Source organism: Ammodytes marinus (genome assembly GCF_949987685.1).
Source record: "Ammodytes marinus genome assembly, chromosome: 12".
In the NCBI taxonomy this organism is placed as follows: domain Eukaryota; kingdom Metazoa; phylum Chordata; class Actinopteri; order Uranoscopiformes; family Ammodytidae; genus Ammodytes; species Ammodytes marinus.
In genome coordinates this window covers 26,208,063-26,231,262 of record NC_137216.1, presented here as the reverse complement: position 1 = coordinate 26,231,262, position 23,200 = coordinate 26,208,063, and the positions used below count along the sequence as shown (strand labels likewise).

The 23,200-nt window shown below is 40.8% G+C and overlaps 2 protein-coding genes across 2 annotated transcripts; one reads left to right on the top strand and one right to left on the bottom strand.

Moving 5' to 3' along the window:
- Positions 1-1,423: 1,423 nt before the first annotated feature.
- Positions 1,424-12,828, top strand: pla1a (phospholipase A1 member A; the record flags this gene model as incomplete). The annotated part of the gene is made up of 11 exons (XM_080038515.1): positions 1,424-1,490; positions 2,284-2,527; positions 3,190-3,367; positions 3,811-3,919; positions 5,156-5,257; positions 6,300-6,392; positions 6,628-6,792; positions 8,242-8,331; positions 9,452-9,557; positions 10,923-11,078; positions 11,975-12,828. 11 exons carry the CDS (start codon positions 1,424-1,426, stop codon positions 12,057-12,059), a joined length of 1,395 nt encoding a protein of 464 aa, XP_079894641.1. The 3' UTR covers positions 12,060-12,828.
- A 2,045-nt stretch (positions 12,829-14,873) lies between these two features.
- popdc2 (popeye domain cAMP effector 2) lies at positions 14,874-22,979 on the bottom strand (the record flags this gene model as incomplete). Its single annotated transcript, XM_080038514.1, has 4 exons — positions 14,874-15,220; positions 17,224-17,656; positions 19,189-19,297; positions 22,483-22,979. 4 exons carry the CDS (start codon positions 22,977-22,979, stop codon positions 15,138-15,140), a joined length of 1,122 nt encoding a protein of 373 aa, XP_079894640.1. The 3' UTR covers positions 14,874-15,137.
- Positions 22,980-23,200: the final 221 nt, after the last annotated feature.

Sequence of the window (23,200 nt, the reverse complement as noted above, 5' to 3'; positions counted from 1 at the left end):
AATAGTATGTTTAGTCATTGCGCTAAATACTCCAATATTACGCACTGTGACTTTTAAGCTTAAAAAACGAAAGTCTAGATCTTGTAGCTTTGCCCTGTTTGTGTTCTTTTTGAAAATATGTTGACAATATTAAAGTTCATGGTTCAAAAGGCTCTCTTGATCATTCCACATTTTCTTTTAAACTGCATAATTTGTCTATTTATTTTAAAGAGAGCAGACTTGACATGGAAACTTTCAGTAGCTGGTAGAACATTAAAGTCACCTCTTGTTTCTGGCTCTTACAGCCCAATGCATTGCTAGTCCAGACTTCTAACAACTTTTGATTTGTTTGGTCATTCCTCCAAACTTTCATAATTTTGTTTTATTCATGATACGTTTCAATAAAATAATTTTTGCATTTTAAGCTTTAATTTCTTGGTGTAGCTGTAACACCTTTACAGTAATAGTACAAAATGATTTTTTTTTCAGAGTTCTTGTATATAACTAAGCTGTAAATCACCGTGGGATCACTATAAAAAAAAATACTGCCGACTGCAAGACTTAGCCATGACCCATTTCCCTGGGAAAGGATTACAGTACATTTTTTGTAATTACTACCTTAAATCTAGAGGCACAATCCAGTCAGACTGTGAATGTATTTATAACTGTTGCAAAACCACACAGAGCAGTGCAAACAGAGAACTTGTTTAAACCAACAGAAACATTCAGAGCATCCGTTATGTAAGTGAGAAAATTGATAATGGAACAATCAATAAGCAAATTATTGATTTCCGTCAGACACAACAGGATTACCCCCAAACACACTTTCCCTAACCCACAAATACACACACACACAAAAACACACATAGAGACAGATGGACAGACAGAGAGACAGACAGACAGACACATACACTAACACACACTCACACACACAAACACAGATACAGACAGACAGACTGACACACACACACACACACACACACACACACACACACACACACACACACACACACACACAAACCAGTGGGCAGCCAGGCCAGAGTCCAGCATTTAAAACAAACAGCCATTGAACACTAATGAGGTCATGGATTCACCAAAGCGGGTCTGGGTAGAAGAAGATAGAAAAAAAAACTCTCCCCCACTGACAGATGTGAGTGACTGAGTGAAAGCACAGGGGCCGGTTTGTTGTGGATACGTTCAGGCTTAAAGTGGAGCTTTAAACGTCGCAGTTCTGGTAATTAGAACCATTTGTTCTTGGTGGAATCTCTGGGACTGTTTTCATATGGATTCCTGCCGTGCTTGGAGCCCTCTGTTTGCCAGTTAAAGGCTGAGTGGACGTGCCAAAGGGGGCTAAACAGAGCAGCTGAGCGACGCTAAGCGCTAAAATAAAGCTCCCAGGGAAACTGCAACTCTGTCCCCATTCACTGGCTGTGTTAATACAGAAATGCCTGGGCAACACACCACCATCCTCCTCTGTGTTCTGACTGTCTGCATCACATCACTGGTGCTGGGTAAGTGGTTTTTACTTTTCCTTTAATTTAGTCTCTTGGTATTTTTCATGCAATATTGAAACACATACTGTATGCAAAGAGGCTTAAGTGAAACAGAAAGTTGCATTGCACTTGAACCCTGCAGTTTTTCAAATAATGCAGGACTGGGGGGAGGAGGGAATCACCAATTCAACTTATAAAAACAAAATTACGTATAAAATATCTGACATGGTTTTTGGCTGAAGGGGATGACTTGTGTTGCTTTAGTTGGACATTAGGATCAGAATGTTATATGTGCCCTGAACACAAAAGTTGAAAACAAATGTTAGCATTAAGTCATGTAAATTAGGGCTGGATATTGGCAAGGACCTCATGATATGAAATGTATCACTCACGATGCATGGGTCACAATATCATTTACTTATATACGATGAACACCGCAATATGTTGCGATATGGAGAGCCCTAATACATGACATTCTTCCAACTTAAACTAAATAACCATTCTCTTATTTCCTCCCAAAAACATAATGTGACCACAAAATATCACCCAACTGGTTGTATTTCATTTCACAAGTATATATACTGTATAAGTGATAATTGGAGATAACACGAAGATCTTGCGGCTTGTGCCTTCATTTGATATATTGCTGTGCCATGATCTGGTCTCAAATGTACAATATTTATATCAACCATATTTACAACCGTCTTCTTCAAGATGTGTAAGTTTGCTGTTGTGTGGTGCATTAGACCAACACTATACATCATGTGTTATTTCATGTCTCATTTAACACTGTATGTCCCTGTTGGACCAGGTGTGGAGGAGAGGCAGAGTGGCGATGATGAGTGTGCCGACCTGAGCAACACCACCTGGCGTCAGTACCGACAGCAGAGGGTCCGTCTGCAGCTCCAGTACCTGCTGCTGACCAGGAAGAACCTGGAATGTGCTCAGACGTTCCACCAGGATTCTCTCTCTGATTCACAGCAGCAACAACCACCACTGCAGTCCTCCTACTTTGATGTCTCCCGCCCGACCAAGGTGATCGTCCACGGATACAGGTGAGGAGAGGATCCTCAAAGGTGTGACGAGGAACTTTTAAAGGTTTCTGAAACAGTCTCCTTTCTCCTCTGGTGATAATAAATTACATGTAACAGCAAACGCGACCATCAGTGCAAAGAATGCTATTTTTATATAGTTTTTCTTAATGCCTTTTGTCATGGGTAGGCTCAACCAGGAACAACAGCTGGCGTAGTAAAAACACTACTGCTTTTGTCCAAAGGGGGCACTAGAATTAACACAAACTGAAAGTTCCTGGGTGTGCGCCGAAGGAAAAAAAAGCAGTATTGCAGGTGGTGTCAGCGATTCTGGAGAACAATTGTTGTCGAATCACTTTTTGTAAAAATCTGTGAACATCTCCTCACGGTCATTCCGTTACACACTGAAAAAAATCCAGTGCTGAATCCCCCTTTTTAAGTCGAGGCTCGGTCAACGGGTATGTAAACAAAGTGGTATACACCTTAAATATTTTCTTCAGCTTACAAACAGTACGGACGGGTAGCGGATTGTGAGGAGATATTCACTGAATGTGACAAAAAAAAGGGGATTTTGACAACATGCGTTCTCCAGAATCGCTGACTCCACCTTCATCTTTCCTCCTACAGTCAGAGACAGTTTAAATGTGCCCCCCCCCCCCCCCCCCCCCCCTCCTCTCTCTCCCCAGGGTGATGGGCAGTAAGCCGTCATGGGTGAAGGAGCTGGCCCGCTCCCTGCTCAGGGCCCAGGATGTCAACGTGCTGGTGGTGGACTGGGTCTACGGCGCCTCCTTCGCCTACAACCTGGTGGTGGAGAACTACAAGGAGGTGGCTCTGCAGATCTCTGTCCTCATCAACCAGCTCAAGGTCAGAAAACACCACAGACGGTGAAGCAGTAAAGTCAACTCTGATTCAGTGCCATTCGGGAAACTCAGGCTTTTTTCCTGTCTGCCTGCTGTAAACCCATTTGTCTGATTATGGGGATCAAAGGAAAATGTGACTGGTTCATAAACATTTAGAAGTTCCTCGTATTCTCTTTAGGGCAGAATTTAACTTGTAGGTGATGGTTGGGTAGCCTTGAAATGAAAATAAAGAATAGTTTTTGAAGTTGATTTATAGAAATGACATAAAAGTGTAATAATAGATTCCCAATGTCAAGGATATACACACAGCTGTACCTAAAAGGGTACTGCACCAGTGACCAGATGCTGTACCCTTAAAGGTACAATTATGTGCTTTATTTTCTGAGAGTGTGGTTTAGTCTTGATTACAGTAAAACTGATCAAGGTTTGTGTTGTCCTGTCCAACAGAAACAGGGATGCGAACTGGAGTCTTTCCACTTCATCGGGGTCAGTCTCGGGGCACACGTCGCCGGATTCGTTGGGACTCTTTTCGAGGGGAAGATAGGAAGGATCACAGGTGAGTCCTGACCCCTTCTAGCACAGAAGGAACATATCATTTTACTGCAATGCAAAGTTGAATGTGAAACAATGCACTATTACCTGAGTGCAGATTTTTCCCCTGCTTGTGGAAATGTGTGGAGATTTTTTTTTTCCGTGACGATATAAATGATATGTGGAGATTTGCATATGTCATTCCTGTTCTGGAATACCCTATACTCTGAGCAAGTATGTTGACTTTCCTTACCCATTAATGAATTATATTTCATGAACATTTATTCTTTCCAGAGACACAACTGGATGGCAGAATACCTTTAACAGCAATCAAGCGTTTGTCTTGATAAATGTACAATCTTGTCCAAACAAGTAAGGGCTCGTCCGGGATTTGAACCCGGGACCTCTCGCACCCTAAGCGAGAATCATACCCCTAGACCAACGAGCCATGAAAGCATGATCTATGATGGTCCCTTCAGATCAGGAGTCCCTCACAGAGGCTAAGTGTTTCAGCGCGACCTTGGAAAGATTAGCTGGCCTCTTCAAAGGACAACGGCACTTTGATAATACTGAGCCATGTGGAGACGCACGGTCCCCAGAACTAACCAACCCCAGCACAATACGCCACTGTCCACTTGTTTATATTGGGTCTTTTTGTCTGAGTGGGGAGGCTGGTGCGAGTTTAGGGTTCAAGGAGGCACAGCTGTAGACACTGGAATCTGGTCCTTTACCAAAAAAGGAAAACTTTTCACAAAGAAATGGCGATAAGAAATGATGTACTGATGCCTCAGATTAATTGTTGAAAGTAAAGGTTGTCTTTAATACTAGACAGATTAAGAGCTTTGAAGTTTTGAGAGCTTTCAAATGTGTCTTTGCTCTTCCTCTGTTACTAAAATAATTGGTTATCTTGATTTAGTTAAGCATGGGCTTGACCTCCAAAATAATAGGTATAGATATGTATATAGGCCTACAAAAATCAGCTATGTAGAGATTAATACAAAGATGTTTCATTCTGTGAAGTGAGACTATATGTACCGAACGGAAAAAGAGAAAAGCAGTTATATGTGAAAATTGCTCTGACTTTGTATTCAAAGCATTGAGCTACAACAATCAACTGTCCCCAAAATGGAAATACAAAATAAGTTTCACTCCTTTTCATTAGTAGAGCACTTTAGGAAAAATAATCCTTCTGCATTAATGTGAACTGATGCCTTCCTTCAGTTTGACCTTTATTTATAATGAGTTTTCCCCTGTCCTCCAGCCCTGGACCCCGCAGGACCCATGTTCAAAGACGCAGACATCTTCGACCGGCTGGACCCCTCTGACGCTCAGTTTGTCGATGCCATCCACACAGACTCTGACTGTGAGTGAGACAACTTTAAAAACTAACATTTTGCTATTTATTTCCAAGTCCAAGGTTATATAATGTCCTTGGTTGTGGTTTACAAAATGAAGTCTTGGAAAACATGTTGTTCTATTTGTAGGACGGTGAATAGCATTGCATGTGATCCATGTTGCATGACCTTTATTCTCAAGTGGTGTCAAATTTCCAGAGACATTTGGCGTTGCCTCGCCTCGCTGCTGGACAGCTGTGTAGGATTTATTTATGGGAAATGTATTTTTTTTATCCAAACAAACAAGGGCTCGTCCGGGATTTGAACCCGGGACCTCTCGCACCCTAAGCGAGAATCATACCCCTAGACCAACGAGCCATGCAGGCTAAATTCCAATTGGAAAAAAAAATTTGACCAAATTGTTTGGCAGTTGTAACTAGTACAAAGGCTTTTTCTTGCTTGCTTCACGTCTCCATTGTTGTGTTGCTTTTGACACTGTGTAATTTATAAGGAAGAGTTCTTTTTTAAGAAATCAATGAGATATTGCACAGGATCGACCAAGCCTCTAGCTTTAACAGTACATAGTTCATTTCACACAAGCGACAATAACAAAATAAAAATTGTATTTCCCAAAAGATGGAAATGTTGTTCAGTTCAGTCCTGCCAGTCCCACCAAAACCCACAAGTATCTTCCTTGCCTTGGTCACGTTTCATAAGAGGAGATAGATGCTCCCACAAACTGCCCACCAAAATCTGCCTGGGGGTACCCTTAAATGCTAGGACCAGCCCTGGGCGCACTATGTTAAAAAGCCCATATTATGCTAAATGTTCTCGTCTAATTTTTGGGTTCTAATGAGTAAACAGTTTTCATGGTGTAGTGTTAAAAAAAACAGTCAATAGCGTCTCTGTGAAAGCACTCGGATAAGGGGCCTGTCTCTTTAAGCTCCCCTTTCCAAAAAGAATATTGTATTTTGGGAGGCGGAATAGTTGTGTTATAGGGTTTATCCCTTTCCACCTTGGTTGTGTATTGACAGCATACAGTAGCATTGTTTTCTTCTTCTTCTTCTTCAGATTTTGGCATTTCAATCCCTGTGGGTCACGTGGACTTCTTCCTGAATGGGGGAAGTGACCAGACTGGATGCGCCCGCTCCAGGTTTAACTCAAGTAAGTTCAGCTCTCACTAAAAAAAACCCTAAAAAAAATCAACATGGCAGCTGTTTGTTGCTTTTTAACTCTACTACTTTGGCTTACCGTTTCATCAGGAAGTTATGATTTGAAATTCAAATGATACAGTATACCTAGATCGTTATAACCCAGTTTTAAAAGAACTAATATTACATAGCCTCCAGACTGGCTGCCTTTAGTGTTTGTGTGTTGTCAGTTCTTGTCTACTTCCCAGTGTATGGCTATGTGATTTGTGACCACATGAGGGCGCTGCACGTCTACATGAGCGCGCTGAATGGCTCGTGCCCGTTGATAGGGATCCCATGCTCCAACTACGAGGACTTTATGAATGGACACTGTTCAAACTGTGATGTGTTCAGGGGCAAGTGTCCAACTATTGGTAAGACAACACCTCCACCTGACTGACTGCTTTCCTTTTAATGTATTGTCATTACTTTCATTTGAACATTGAATTATAGTGAATTTTGTGTTGTCTATTATTGGACCAAACAGGCAATCACCTTGGGCTCTGGGTAATAACTTGCTTTCTCAACAGCCGCTGCTATAGCTACTGTTTCTGATGAAGTATCATAACTGTTGCTGAAAAATGTATGACTCACTATTTTAATCATTCACATCTACAGGCGGCAACAACTGTAACTTTTGATATAATGCCTTATCACTATGGCAGGAAGCATTCTGCATGATGAGTAGGCCTACACTCACCTCACTACATTTGATCATAACTGGTGTGTACCTATGCCAAAGTCCCACTCTTTCTTTTGATAAATCTGCTGTCTTACCTTATTCAACGAAACAACGGCTTGTCCGGGATTTGAACCAGGGACCTCTCGCACCCTAAGCGAGAATCATACCCCAACGAGCCATTTAGATACTCTGAATAGTGGATGAGAAATTTGGAAGTTTTTCAAAGTATACTTTTGGTAGAATCCCCCCTAACATTTAAGTAAATTTTTGCTGGTAACATTTTTACTTTAATTTTGTCAAATGTGGAATGCAGGACTGTTACTTTTCACAGTGTGGCATTCCCAGTATTAAATCCTCCACTGTTTTAAAACTTCCAACCAGAGCTGCCAAAGTTTGGGATTAAATAGATTAAATCCAATTTAATCTCTTCAACTGGCAATATGTTTAGTTTCGTAATTAATTTGATTAGTTTTGGAAACCACAGTAACGACTACAAACCTTGTATGTTGAAATAAAAATAAATGTTAAATGGTGTGAATCTATCCTCCTACAAGGTAGATGATTAGACCTTACAAAATATTGTTATTTCACATCGGTTTTCATAAAAATTTCATTTCATATTGATCATTGCTGAAAACCACAGCTATCAAATGTGATATTATCTTGTAGGTTTATTATAGATGACTTTCAACCACAGATTAAATCCAATTTGAATCGAAATCATTCGGAATCACAAACGAAAGGCCCAAAAACCAGATAGGTGCTGTGGCAACAATAGATGTTTCCAATACCGTTTTAAGTCATGACAAACAGACAGTAGGATTAACAATAAAAGAGTAATAATATAACGTTGGCAGCTTGTTTTTCCTTCTCTGTTGAGTCTCAGTATCACCATCAGATTTGGCTTCACGCAGGCAGCAGGTCTGCACTCGTCATACAACAGCCTTTGGCAGCTGCTTATCAGTTCAACCCCTGATATGCACTGATACAGTGACACAGTTAATGTACATGAGAGGTTGTGTGTACGGTATGACCCTCACCTATACTCTGTGTGTGTGTGTGTGTGTGTGTGTGTGTGTGTGTGTGTGTGTGTGTGTGTGTGTGTGTGTGTGTGTGTGTGTGTGCGTGTGTTTGTTTTCAGGTTTATCAGAAAACAGTGGGATTGCCATATCTCCTTTACCCAAAGAGCAAAAGCTTTTCCTCCTCACCAGTTCTTCGGCACCTTTTTGCGGTGAGTTTTTGGATGGCTGTTAAAACCAAACAAAAGAGAGAACTGTGTATACAGTATATGCAATAACAGTATGAATGTGTCTTTTTGGTGCCCCCAATGTCGACTTGTAGGTCTGCCATTGTAAATGTCAACTTGTTCCCCATGACTTGCCTGTAGAAAGAAAAGTGAAATAAAATAACAAAGGACTCCATGACGAACGGGTGGCCTTGGCAACAATGACCCTGCAGTTAGTCTGTAGAGTAATTTATAGCATTAGAGAAGTCAGTGTTAGACCTTAAATCCTCCATAGAAATGCTATTCCTGCTTTGCCTTTAGGCTCACACAGAGCTCTCTGCTGGTCCAAGATCAGCAAAGGTGCCTCCAAATCAATGTGCCCTCTACTCTGTATAGACTCATAATGCAGTTTCACTTTCTCTTCTTTGCCATGTTTGTGCTTTAGGGCAAAGCTTATTATGATCATTTCTGGGGTTTAGTTTGATTCCCAGCAAATAATTGAAACATCATGATCATCCAACTGATTTGTACATTCATTAATGTCTTTTCTGTCAGTTGAGCTTTTTAAAGGGGCAGTGTGTAAAGGGAATTGGTGTTTTTCATAAAACTTGCAAATGGAAAATGTTTATTATAGAATTATTCGCTTGAAAATAAAGTTGTTTTTCTATTAGACTACCTTAGATAAGCCTTTTATATAATCTAATCTAGGAGTGGGGAACTGAGGCCGCCATGTTGCACCGCCATGTTTCTAAAGTAGCACAGAACGGACAAACATAACGGTCTTAAATGTGTTTATATAAAGTGAGTGGCTGCCGGAAATGGAATGAAGAAGTTGTACTAAAGAAAAAATAACTAAATACATCTTCACCTCATAACTTGATATCTTGGAAATACTTGAAATGATGCCATCTTTAGTGACTAGCTTCTTGTCCTTGAAGGCCACCATAGCTTCAGTAAACTCTCTTAACATTAGGGGTTAGCAAGGGACGGTTGCAATCAAGAATCTCACTACTAGATGACAGCAAAAATACTCCTTTATTACACACTGTACCTTTAAAGGCAGCTAATTACCTTGTTCATATTGTGCCCTATGTTGTATATAACCCTACTGTGTCCCTGTGCTCAGCTCACCACATCCTGCTGCAGCTGGAGGTTTCTCCTCTGGATAAAAGCGCCGAGCTGGAGGTGACTCTGAGGACGGACAACCTGGGGAAAGAGCAGCGCATCAGGCTGTACGTACCACATCTGGAATGGCACTAATTTATTCTTGTGTTCTAGTCCTCAGGGTGATGAAAAAACGCTTTCTCTGATACTGTCAAAGTTAAATATTTCTGAAACAGTAAAATTTTTCCTCTCATGATCATGAATTACTTGTAATAGCATATGAGAAAATCAGTGCAATTAATGCTATTTTTAAATAGTTTTTTCTTCATGCCTTTGGGTCATTATGCTCTCCCAGGAACAGCAGCTGGGGTAGTAAAAACACTACCGCTTTTGGGGATGCAAGAATGAACACAAACTGAAAGTTCCTCGGAGCACCTTTAAAGTATGCAAATGAAAAAAAAAGAGTTCTCCGATTTTCTTTGATGCGCTTCTGTATGGCAACCGGATTAAAATACGCAATGTATCCCCATTGTCTTTATAGACCTTATTTAAACTGACTAAATCAATTGACTATTCAGTTGACTGCTTATATTGTTTATGAATGTGAGATAGTGATAAATATCAAACATAAAAGTCGTGTTATTCAATTTAAAAAATCTAAAGTGTAGGTTTTACTTGGTCTACAGGTCTTTTCACATGTTTTTTTTACACGCTGAAGCAAAAACTAAACTTTCAACAACCCAGAAGTTTAAATAGAGCAACAATTCAGTGTGACAGCATTTCTTTATTAATTTATTTCACCGACCCTTATCCCAGATCTAGTACCATAATTCCTAACTTTTTCTCTCCGCGAAAAGTAGCTGAGCGGGTACTTTCTATTCTGAGTACTGTATGTTGCACTGTAAAGACCGGGCCAGGTGCAGCATACAGTGGCAGGAGGGATAATGATGGAAGAATTGTGTCAATGTACAGGTTCACTTGAGGTCGGGAGGAGGAGAAGTTTTTAACTTTTTCTAATAAGGAAAAAGTTTATGTTCCATCTTGTTGAGATGCTGTGTGTGTGTGTGTGTGTGTGTGTGTGTGTGTGTGTGTGTGTGTGTGTGTGTGTGTGTGTGTGTGTGTGTGTGTGTGTGTGTGTGTGTGTGTGTGTGTGTGTGTGTGTGTGTGTGTGTGTGTGTGTGTGTGTGTGTGTGTGTGTGTGTGTGTGTGTGTGTGCGCGTGTGTGTGCGTGTGCGTGTGTGTGTGTGTGTAAAAGTCAGCAGTCTGTTGCCCTTATTAATTCTCAGTAATAAACACAGAAGGCTATAACTGTCCGATTTGATGAATGTTGCTTATGGTCCTGTGTGTTTATGACAATATAATTTACGTGTGTGTGTGTGTGTGTGTGTGTGTGTGTGTGTGTGTGTGTGTGTGTGTGTGTGTGTGTGTGTGTGTGTGTGTGTGTGTGTGTGTGTGTGTGTGTGCGTGTGCGTGTGCGTGTGTGTGCGTTGCAGTCAAACAGACACAACGCAGTACACGACGGTTTTGGCTAACCCGGTCTCGCTGTGTGAGATCCAATCTATCCAGATGAAGAACACCGGCAATTGGTTCTACAGACAGAGAGACGTCCACGTCAAATCTGTGTGTCTGTCCGGGTTCCCTTCTCTAAGGTACAACATAGAACAGAACAGAATAGAATAGAAATTGAAAGCAGGACTCCCCACTCTTCTTACTAGTAGATGTTACTTGCTTTTCTGTAAATTGTAAATCAAACCAAACAGCTTCCAGGCCTGTGTTTCTGTTGAGCCAACCCTCATAAGCTAATGAAATATACGAGCAGTAGATCAGAAGCTGTTTTGTCGTTTGGATTCTGCAGTGCTGACTACAACTATGGAATAGTATTAGGGCCACGGGAGAGAAAGAAAATATCAAAGGACGTTTTCTTTTGACATTATGCACTTCGAGTAAAAAAGTCAAAGTGCCAAGAATAAAGTTGAAACACAATTCTGAGAATAAAATCTAAATAAGACAGTTCCAGACTATACGGTAAGGCTGATAGACAGATTCAAACTTCAGGGAACAATAACTCATTAAGCAAAAAGTCACCATAATAGGATATATTACGCTTTCTTTTTATTATGCCGCAAATATTTTTAAATTAGTTTGAAACTATGAAAGATTAATTAAGGTAACGTCACGTCATTGTCATTGCAGCCATTCCACATCGTCTAAATGTTAAATGTCTAATCTTGAATCTTGATGTATTTTCATTGTTTTTACTATCTCTTTAATACAATTTATAGTGTCTAATCTTGATGTATTTGATGCTCCTGTAAAGTGCTTTGAATGGCCATGTGTCGGAATAGTGCTATGGAAATAAACTTGCCTTGCCTTTTAGTTTATCACAACTACTGTATATTTGCATTGACTAGACTTTTGGGGGATCCCGAGCAGGATTTTGTTTATGTGTATTTATATCATAATAATAATAATAATATAAATCAATTGAAACTTGAGAGATAAAAGTTGAAGCATTTAAATGACATCAAAGTGTTTCTGCTTTCAGGCGAGAGGAGCCGCTGTGTGTGAACAACTTCAACGTGAGGCGTGGTTCTCTGTGGTCACATGAGTTTGTGCAGGTGTGTTTCTGAAGAAAAGGGTTTGTCACTCTAAAGACACTGAACAAAAACAAACCAAAATCTACCCTGTGCATCCACAGAGAAGTGACCCATGGAAACCTATTAAGTCAGTCAGTCAGTTTAAACTACGACCAGAGAGTTCAATCTCAGTGGGCGGAGCCAAAGAACCACAAGCTAATAGTATACAGACTATCACTATGCTACTAAAGTGCAGTTTAGTCATATGTTATTATTGAGTTACCTGGCTTATCCACTGATACCAATAACAATACCCATACTATCTACTAGGCTATTTAGTATGGTAGACAAAAAGATTTAGGATGTCCCGATTCTTGTGGCCAGATTTAGTATGTTTAGAAATACCCGGATGTCTGCTACATCTGTCCGAGATTTTTAGTGGTGTAAACAGCATCCTATTTGGGCGATTCTGACCCACAATTCAGTGTGCACCAGAAGTGACATCACATCGACGGATCGCCTCCATATGAAAACAAACAGGGATGCGACGGATATGTGAAAGCAAGAGGCAAGATCAAGGCGCGATGTTATGATGAAATAAATAAGTAAAAGTATGTCCCAAGTGTATGTCATGTTATTGTTACGGTCAGATGTAGTGTGTAGAAAAAAGAAAGAGTATGCGATTTGGAACGCAGGGATTATGACTGTCATTAAAAAAGAGCAGTTCTGTAGTATGTTTCTGTTGTTCCTCATGACTATTTTGAATTGTATCATTCCAGTTACCCTCTCAACCCACTACTGCAGCAGCTCTGAGAAGTGTTTTAGTCTTGTCTTTAATCTGGCGTTATGATGTTCCATGCAGAGTGTATCTTCGGCCGTTTTGTCAAAATGCTGCTGAATGCACTTGAGTACTTAAAAGCCAAGCAAATAAAACGTGTAACTGTGCTTTTGCTTTTCTCTGACATTGGGAATGTGAAATTATAACAATGATGTGTTTGATACTGGAAGGGGGAAATGCTGGATGAAATAAACTGCTGCTGCTAATCCGGAACAAGTGGGGGGAATAAATAAACAGAAGCTTTTGAAGAATCTTTTGACTATTATTCTGTAATCAGAGACTATTATGAAAGTACATTCCTCATCTTCCAATATATGAAACCAGTTTTTTTTCTATATAGATCATTTTAAGCATAATCAGGTTAATAGAGTCACACATTAAACTCAAAGCACAAGGTCCTAGCTTTGCATTTATAGTCCTAATCAAGTGATAATGCCTCTTCAACAATTGTCCTGCCAAGAAACAACCTTTTGTTGTGCTGGGTTGATTATTTTCATGATCTCGAAATAACGCTTGTTTTCTTGGGGAAAAACCAGTGAACTAACTCAATCAAATGCGTGATTTCCATAGATAGTAAATAATATGGATGTAGCATCCGGGCTGACCTCAGTTAGGCTATTCACACGGCATCCAATAGGCCTAATCCTGGTTTGTGCGCGTCGCCATTTTGTGAGATTTTTACTTCGCCTCACGTCGGGGGGAGGGAGATAGCTGACGTATACCTCCGAGGCAAAGTGAGGGACAACGGGCGGAGAGCTGTCACTCAAGAGATCGCGCCAATACATTTTAACCTCCAAAAGAATAAAAACTAGCGTGGTCCAAAAAAATTCACCCCCCTCAGTGTTGTCATGGAGATATGACCTAAACATACAGACTAAAATGGTTTTCTGGACCAGGATGTAAATAGGTTTAATAAGACTTTGAAAACGGCCTGTCTAACAAGTGAGTCAAAGGAAAATTGCTCAGTCTTGGTACCACCCCCAGTGGCACTTCCGGGTTACTACAGTTGTGGTCACTTTCTTATTGGATGCTGGTAAAAATTGCTGAGGATGGGGCTTGGTGGATTTCACATCTGTGCTGTAGACTCAGTGATCATGTGACAGATATGACAGGAAGTAGACAAAGAAAAACAAACTACAGTTTCACTGCACACAAAGAGCTTTATGGAGAAATCTTGGCCCCATGAAAATACTTTTTCAAAAACACTGACATCCATTTCAGTCCCATCTCTCTATTTTGGAGGACAACAACAGGCGAATAATGCAATTCACAGTTTACACGTGTGTATTACATACTTAATTATAAACATTTATTAAAACCATGGTCTACAATGCATCCAATACCAGAGAAGAAGTAAGAGGTTGTCCTGCAAAAGATGTTAGCGTTGTGCTCTGAAAATCAGTACACAAAGCTCACCTCTTTGACAGCATGCATTTCTGACATTTATATTTCTACACTGCAGGTTTTTCACCTAGAGTGTTTACATACAAACATGGAAAGTTATTTAGAAGTATGTAAAACTAAATATTTTCCAGATACTGAAAGGTTTAAGAAGTTTGATTAAAAAGCAGTTGTGTGGCGTCTTATCAGTTGTGATATTTTTTAAAGATTGATTGCAAACCATATTCATCCAAATCATTCAGACCCCAGAGAATGTGTATTAACTTACTAAGTTAATACTCTTTGTGACACTGAGTATAAGTGATTTGTGAAAAAACAAACAAACAAACAAACATTTAAAGTCAAATTTACCATCACATAAAAGTGAGATGAAAACAACAAACTGTTTCACTGTACCACAGAATCCATTTTTATCACATAAAACAACATGTTCAGACATTTAACGTGCTGGTAACAAGGTGGATGCTGACTGCTCCTTCGCTCCAGTGCCACTTCAGATGATTCAAATTAGAGATTGACTGATTGTTAACAGTTTATTAAAGTTTAATAAGGTAATAATCTGCAATTCAACTTGTCGCCTTTAAATTGGACAGCAAGGGAACATTGCAATCTAGAACTTTCACCACTAGTTGATGCCAAAATGCACCGTCACGCCTACACACTGCACCTGTTAAAAAAAAATACATCAATATTGGGCTGTCTTATCTCTCAAATTGCAAATTGAAATAGAAGGGAGAGCACATGTACTTTATGCTCATTACTTAGATTGTGAGGCACAGGGAGCGAAGAGAAGGCAGCAGCATCATCATAACAGGTGCTATCGTGTGTGACTCATTCATTCTGCTATAGTGTAAATGTAACGGTGTGTTTTCCAGGATGAGAGGCGGCGGTCGTCACAGTTTAGGCGTGTCGGTGGGAGCCAGCGGCGCTCGGCCCCTCAGGAAACGAGGCGCTAGATTCACCTCGCCGTCACCCCCTGTAGAGTAAACAACACGGGGAGGCTTCAGTTAAAGTGCTGACGTCCTGATAAGTTGACAGGCAATTAAACACATCCCGTGCTGCTATTTCACATCAAACGGCAGGAGGGGGGAAAGTGCAAAATGGCAGCAAATCAAAAGATCAGTTTCCGCGTGCAGCTTCAGCATTGTCTCAAATAAACAAATACACAAAGTTTGCCAGTTATGAGTATTTCCTTACGTTTCACATTCCTACTTCTAAATTTGTTATGTAACGGTTAGAAATAAAAGCTCATACATTCCATTTTGTTATGTAACGGTTAGAAATAAAAGCTCATTTTTATAGGTCAAATAGAAATAGAAATGAAATAAAAAGAACTGCATGCATCTCTCTTCCAAAATGTTTTTTCACCATATCTATATTACTGTAGACGTATGGGGCGACAACTACACAACTACCTTACAATCAATAAGCACAATTCAAAAAAGAGCTATTTGGACACAAAGTATACAAAGTGGGATTTGATGAGCACACCAATATATACTCTCTGGAGTACCCTCACAGGTCTAGGATTGCATTTAAACTTGGTCAGATTATTTTGTTCTGAAGCCGTGTCACTATCGTGGTTGACAGATTTGACCCAACAACGACCCCACTGTCCACTGGCTATTGTAACGTGATCCTCCTCTTCTGATTGGCCAGGGGGCTGTGGTCAGGATTGTGGGAAGGACAGGCAGGTTGTTGGGGGGTTTGAACAGACAGACAGACAGACAGACAGACAGACAGACGGACAACGGTTGGGCACAATGGATTAATAGCGTTGCACGGAATTTATTTATTTTTTATTTGGTCATCCTCTAAATTTCCAACCCTTAATCCTTCTCAGATGAGATGAACACAGCTGCTGTCCGGCCGAGCTCACTGCTGTTCTAGCACGCCACATTATCCAGCCCCCTAGTCCTCCCCCCCCCCCCCCCCCACACACACACACACACACACACAAGTATAGCCTCAGACAGGACCTGCTCAGCTGTCCTAAAAGAGAAGAACCCACTAGTCATTTGTCCTCATTTGAACAGGCGAGGGAACAAATGTTACTCTCCTACAAACTTTTGTTTGAAAATCAGATAATTATCCAGATATCCCCAAAGCTAAAGAGGCCAGAAGACACGAGATCTGGCCTCCATTTTATGTTAGTATACTGTATATCGCTTGGTAGTTCCCTAAAGACCTTATTAATTATTAGTTCTACAATGTTAACTTTTAAATACAAAAGACCAAGCAGCCAGAGCAACAGATCCTGATTATGCCTTTCCATTACAGAAGAGGTTACATCTTGCCATGGCTGGACGATATTTCAGAATTCTGGCTTGTGTTTCCACTGCAACAGTACCCTTACATGGTTAGTGCAATATATACCGGCATTTACCGAAATTTTTCTCAAAAACTGAAATTCTTCACTCTTGCTGAGGAGATTACACATTGCGGTTTTTGTGTTTGTCCTGATAGTCCACTTGTTGCACAGAAATTACTTTTCTGTTGACCAATCAATGGACTGCAGTGTGTAGCTCCACCCTTTGGGAGCGCTTGGTATGTCAGGAAACGGTGACAAAAATAGGTATGGTATTTATTTTGGTACCCTTCCCAACCTTTGACAGTGTAAACGCGAATAATCACCTGCCATGCTGTGCCAAACCGAACTGTACCGCTCAAGGAAAACAAGGTTAAACTTTCCATTGCTTTGCCATATCGTCCAGCCCTGTCCTGTATCTCACTACAAAGCCGGGTTAGTAAGAATTGTGCACCGCAAGCCTTCCATGCACACACACCCCACCCCGCCCCACGCCTCTCTCCCCCCGCCCCCGGTGAGGTACTTACATGTAGCTTAAAGTGGTGACCCAGTGTGTTAGCTCCAGCACCCTGTCCCCCTCTACCTCAAATAAGTCCCCTCACTGCCATAGTCCATTAAGGAGCCCGCCACATCGGCAAAGTCCTCCAAGACCAGGCTGGTGGAGTCCTCACCAGAGGGCAGGTCCGGGTCTGACGCCCATGGGTGCTGCTGGTAGCGCTCGTGCTGGGGCTGGGCTTGGGGTTCATCCATGGAGGAGGTGGAGGTCTTCATTGGTCCCTGAAACATGGGTGGATCTGAAGTCTGGTTGGTTGGGGCCGGTTCTTCGCTGTGCGGCTCAGTTATTGGCGTGAAGGCTCCCTCGCTGCCGCTGCTGCCTTGCGATGCGGGGACCAGCACGTGGTAGAGGCTGGGCAGGCGGATGTCCAGCAGCACCCCGCTCTTCACGTACAGCTTGTTGTTGAGGTTGTAGAGCTTCTCGGCGATGTCGTAGCCCAGGGTGACGGAGAAGAGACGGGCGATGTAGCGCTCCTTGGATATCAGCATGTAGAGGCGGCGGCGACGCCACGACACGTACCGCGAGTCTTCCTCCGCTGTGAGGGTCACCTGGGGGGGAGGGCGAAAGAAAAAGATCTGAATATCAATGTGTTAAAGGTGCCAGGTAGAGTTTTTGACCACTAGTGTTAGTATGTTGAATTGTTTTTACATGTTGGTGCAGCTTTTTGTTTGCGGGGTGTGTGCGCTTTCATTCATCATATTATACACATCATATATCAGAACTTGATCTTAACCTCTGCTTCTAGAATTGAATCATCCTTTCTCTACCATGGTACAATGGCATTTTAGGGCCATAGTAGGTAGAAACATTTTTGATAAAAGAACAATCACAGAGCCAGGGAAGGGGGGTAATTCCTCTGCTGTAAAGGTCACCTTGGGAGTATTAATGAATAAACACCTGAATATCAGTTAAAGGTGCCCCTCATATTTTTTGACCACCAGTGGCAGCAATGAGCAATGTTTTTACATGTGGGCTGCTGTTTGTTTGCATCGTGCCTGCACGTGAGCATGGGAGAGACATGACTTGACCTCTATAGGTCGTGTTTCCACTTAACCTGCACAAACATCAAGAAACCGGATATGTGAAAGACAAGAAGACTTTTCAAGTGTTCGGCTTATCAGGTAAATACTGAGGGTCCGAAAGAAGGCAACAAAAGACAACTTGATATCCGCGTGTGGTTTCTTCTGACAAATCCTTCAATGTCAGCACTTAAGTCAGCAATTGCCACGATGCCACAATTGGGACTTTCCATCCACTTGTCAATCTCATTATTTGAAACTGTATGCGAATAAAGCCGATGGAAGTGCATTTCCATCCACAGGCTTCAAAGCTAATTAAAACCTGTGCGTAACGACGTCACATTCTGATTTGTAAAACAATTGGCACATGGAATAGGTTTGTATTGTATTTCCATTCATTTTCAAACTGAATCGCACACACATGTTCAAGCATTTGCCAACAATGTTTGATAGCTAAAAGTCTAGCAAGAAATGATTGATATTGCACAGGTTAAAATAGTGCTTCTGTGCCAGCTAATAGTTACATATCAACCTATAATCTCAGAACAACAAAGATGCATCAAAACATCGCTATGATGAAGATGCATTTAAATACCACATGACAATGGCGGAAGACGCTCATAATTTAGTCGGTAAATAACGTTTCTATCAGCATTTATCCCAAAAGCTTTTTACCAATTAATATAAAAATCTGATGAGAGGGGGCGCCCTTAGCTCAGTTGGTAGGGCCCTCCCCCCCCATGGGCCTCGGCCAGCAGCGGACCCGGGTTCGATTTCAGCCCGCGGTCGTTCTCTGTATGTCACTCCCCTCTCCGCCCCATTTCAACTCTGTCTCTACACTATCAATAAAGCATAAAAATTCCAAAAAATATCTTTAAAAAAATTAATTAAAAAAATCTGATGAGATTGGATATATGATCTTTGTGTCGATAGTCATGAAAATCTATTGAATTCTAATGTTTCTATGAGGCATTTTTCAATCAAAGGCCAATTAGCCGATACTTCATTTGCATAAATAAGTTTGGATGGAAACATGGACTTTCGGTGTCTCGTGAAATTACCTGGAACTTGCCCTCCTCGTTTGGTCTGATAGACTCCCACTCTGGAGAGTCCAGGAACTGGTGTCGGTGGATGTAATGCAGGAACTGGCCCTCCAAAGAAACATTGATCCTACAAGTGAAACAGGGAGTGAATATATATAAGGGTTAAAGTGGCTACGAGGAGCTTTCAGTTTGTGTTCATTCTAGTGGCCTCTTGAGACCAAAGGTTGTAGGAATTTTACACCGCCAGCTGTGTATATAGAAAAACTATAAATAAATAGCATTCTTTGCACTGATGGTCTCGTTTGCTATTAAATGTAATTAATGATCATAAGGGGAAAAATGTGACTGTTTCAGAAATATTTAAAAGTTCCTCATAGCTTCTTTAAAGCATGAGAGGGAGGCAGGGATTGAGAATTGATAATGACAGAGGAGGGAGAGCTGGAGGTCACTTTGAATATCTCTGCCTATGGACCGTATGGAGTTCCTTAAAGGTACAGTGTGTAATATCTGAATATTTAGTGGCATCTATCTAGTGGTGAAAGTTATATAATGCATGCAACCCCACCCTTTCAAATAATAACAGAAGCTACGGTGGGTTCAGGTACATTCATAAAGCCAAGTTTCCTCGACTGCCAGGATTCCTTCTGAACACAGAAATCAAAGTTTAAGACATGGAACATTCTTCCTTCAGAAGGAAGCTTTATTTTAAAAAGGAATAACTTCCGACGTGTGAGAAAAACCAGCGCACTAAAGTTTAAGCCTTCAGTGGATTACGTCAATAGTTTCTGCCCTGCATGAAATATTTCTTTGAAAATCTTTCTATTCAAAACTTCACTGCTGTTACGTCCAAGTCTATGTGTGCTTTTATTATCAAGGACACCAGCTAATTGTGAGGTAGGACTGGCACTTACAAAGGATTAAAAAATGAAAATCGAATTAAAGGGCACCAAGAACTTATCTAAAATGCAGGTAAAACGTTCATCAAATAAGTTACACAGGTGTTTTGTGTTCAGATAACTACTAATTATTTTCAGCTGTTTAAATCAAAGCTTGAAGACTTTTCTGTTTGCCTTCCAACCTAACTTTTTTATTTGCCTTTTTTTATTGTCTTTAAATGCAATCTATTTTATTTTTAAAATTGTGTCTGTCTCTTTTTGCTTTATGAATTTATTATTCATTGAATGCAATTTCAATATGTATGTATCACTGTATTTCTCTTGCCCCGTGTAAGCACTTTGAATTGCCTTGTTTCTGAATTGTGCTACATAAATAAACTTGTCCTGCCCCCGAGAGTGTTTAGATCCTTTCATTGTACCAATTTAAAACTACTAGAACTCTTTATTTAGACTCTTCCAAACTGTGAGTGTTCGTTAACAGCTATTAGTACGTGTGTTGTAGTAATAATGACTTCACACTGTCAGGAGTTAGGATTTCCCCTGGAGAGCCGTGTGCTAAATGTGTCTCTGTGTGCAGCTGGCAATGCGCTTCGTGGCTCACACATTATATGGCCAAAGGTATATGGGGACGCTGTCGGTTTGCCTGGGACGCTGTTTCTGGTTTGTTTGAGGAATATATTGCTACAGGAATTCTATTTAAACAAATTAGATGTCCCAACAATCATTTTAATGTGTCCATAATACTTTGGTCCACACCAAAACAGAGACTTCTGATTAATGGACAGTGAGAGAAGAAGTATTTCCATTATATTCTACGATGTAAGGCCTATAAATTTGTCCGTTCTGTACCGTAGAAACATGGCGGTGCAACATGGCATGGAATAAAGTAGCATAAATATGAAATACAAGTAAAGTATACTGAAAATTGTACTTGAGTTAATGTACTTGTAATGGAAGTGATACAACGCAGAACATCTAACAATCTTACACTTAAGATCTGTGGGTAAAAAGAAAAATCAATCATAGTTTCTTGTTTGTATTTTCAAATTAGACTCACACACCCTGAGCTGTGATTAGCATGACCGACATTTCATTTAAAGCGTCTAGCCCTTCAATCCAAAGTGCAAAGGTATCATTTGACCCCACTATTTAACTGGCAGTGAACAGAGTGGACTACACAGTGGTGAGTCACAGACAAAAAATACTCTGTTTACAACATGTTCTCTGGTGTATGGAGCTCCCGGACTGTGAAGTATAAATGCAGCTCTACTCTGAGGATGTTTGGATGAAGAGGATACACTTCCTGTGTGCCGGCGACACTGCTGCCAACAGCATGAAAAGACTCAGAAAAAAGGGCTCCAACTCGGAACTAGTCAGTTACAATGGTGAGATGTCTCCTAGAGGAATACTTTATGTGTCATATACAAGGGAGACTAAGAACTGCAACTACAGTCCTAAAAATAAGAAGTAAGAAAGAGCTGCGTATAACCTCCTCTTGTCACCAAACTCCCAAACTTTATAAAGTTTCACAGGGAGAGAGAGAATGAGAGAGAGAGAGAGTGAGAGAGAGAGAGCAAGAGAGAGAATGAGAGAGATAGAGAGAGAGAGAGCAATGTTGTGTCAGTCTCAATGGATGAGTTGAGTATTTCCTTTAACTGCTGCTTAGCTCTAATACATTTCAGAGGGGACTCATGTACTATTGGCTTCACTACATTTATCTGACTTATAGTTGGATTAGGACTTAACATAATAAAATATAAAAAAATCGTATAAACAGGATGCATTAAGAAACCTGTAAATTATTGGCCAAGTTTGCTTCAGCTCCACTAAAACGAAAATTGAATATAACTAAACTGTTTAGAATGAGCCATTCAGCAAAGAGTATAGGCTACTTTAAATGTTCCTACCTGCTCAACACAAAATGACATAGTTACGACAAGCATAGTGCAGCATTTAGCACTATTCTAAAGGTGATTAGAGAAGGATTTGTTCATATGTTGTTAACTGATTGATTTGTGATAGATTTTGTTTTTAAAAACAAGTAGAATATGCATTTTTAAATAACTGTACATAGTATTTTTTCCAAAATCCAAAATTTGTTCGGTAAAACTTTTGACACATAATATAATGTAAAAAAATTAAATAAAGATTTTAACTGTGGCTTTATCCAACATCTAGGCTTTTAGTATGCAAAGAGATGTAAACGTGCACATGTTACATTTCAGAAAAAAATGCTACAAAAATAATTGTTTCAATATAAGTGATCAACTGGCAAAGTTTCACAATCAATATCTTTAAGTTAAAACATTTGCCCTATTCACCTGCAGTGATTAAGTGTGTGAGTTATTTACAGTTTAGTGTGTGTGGTTTGCATCATGTATCACAGGTGTGTAGTGAAGGTGCACAGTACACACACCTCCCAGACAGCAGAAAGGAGAGCTGGTCAATGGGCGTCTTGCCCTCCACGGCATACGTCTCTCCTGCCTTTAGCTCCACCACCTTGCTCTCAAATGCGTTCGCTATCTCCTTGAACACCTGAACTGGAACCCCCAACGGCAGGTACACCGCTTGGTACAGGCTGGTCAGCTCCTCACTTCGTATACCCTCCTGGTGCAGTTGGTAAAGTAGGTGGCAGATTTGAACCACACAGACCATTAGCAATAACACGTTCCAAGTGAAAACATCCAGGCCGCACATCGTGATCCAACCCCACACAGTGAGGCAGGCGAAGGCCGGGGTGAGGAATCCGAATATGAAGAGGCACCCGTAGGCCCCACTGCCACCCATGTAGCCCAGGATGAGCATGGTGTTGCCCAGATGATAGATGGCCCCTTCTGTGTTGTTGGTCCAGCCATCGCAGAGAGGGGCAAAGAACAAGTTGTCCAGCAGGGTCGAGTTGTCTGCTGCACTCATGTTTGGAACTCTCTTCAAATGACAAGAAGCTGAAAGGTTGTATAGGTCTACTGAACAAATACAGTAAAAGAAATGATCAAAAAGTACTTCTTCTTATCCAATAAAACTCGGTACTATATCTGTCCCATCAAAAACTCAGTCTTGTTTGAATTAAAAACTTCCATCCAAAATAAACAACCAATGCTGGGCCAAAAACAAAAATGAAAAGTAGCCGTAATGTT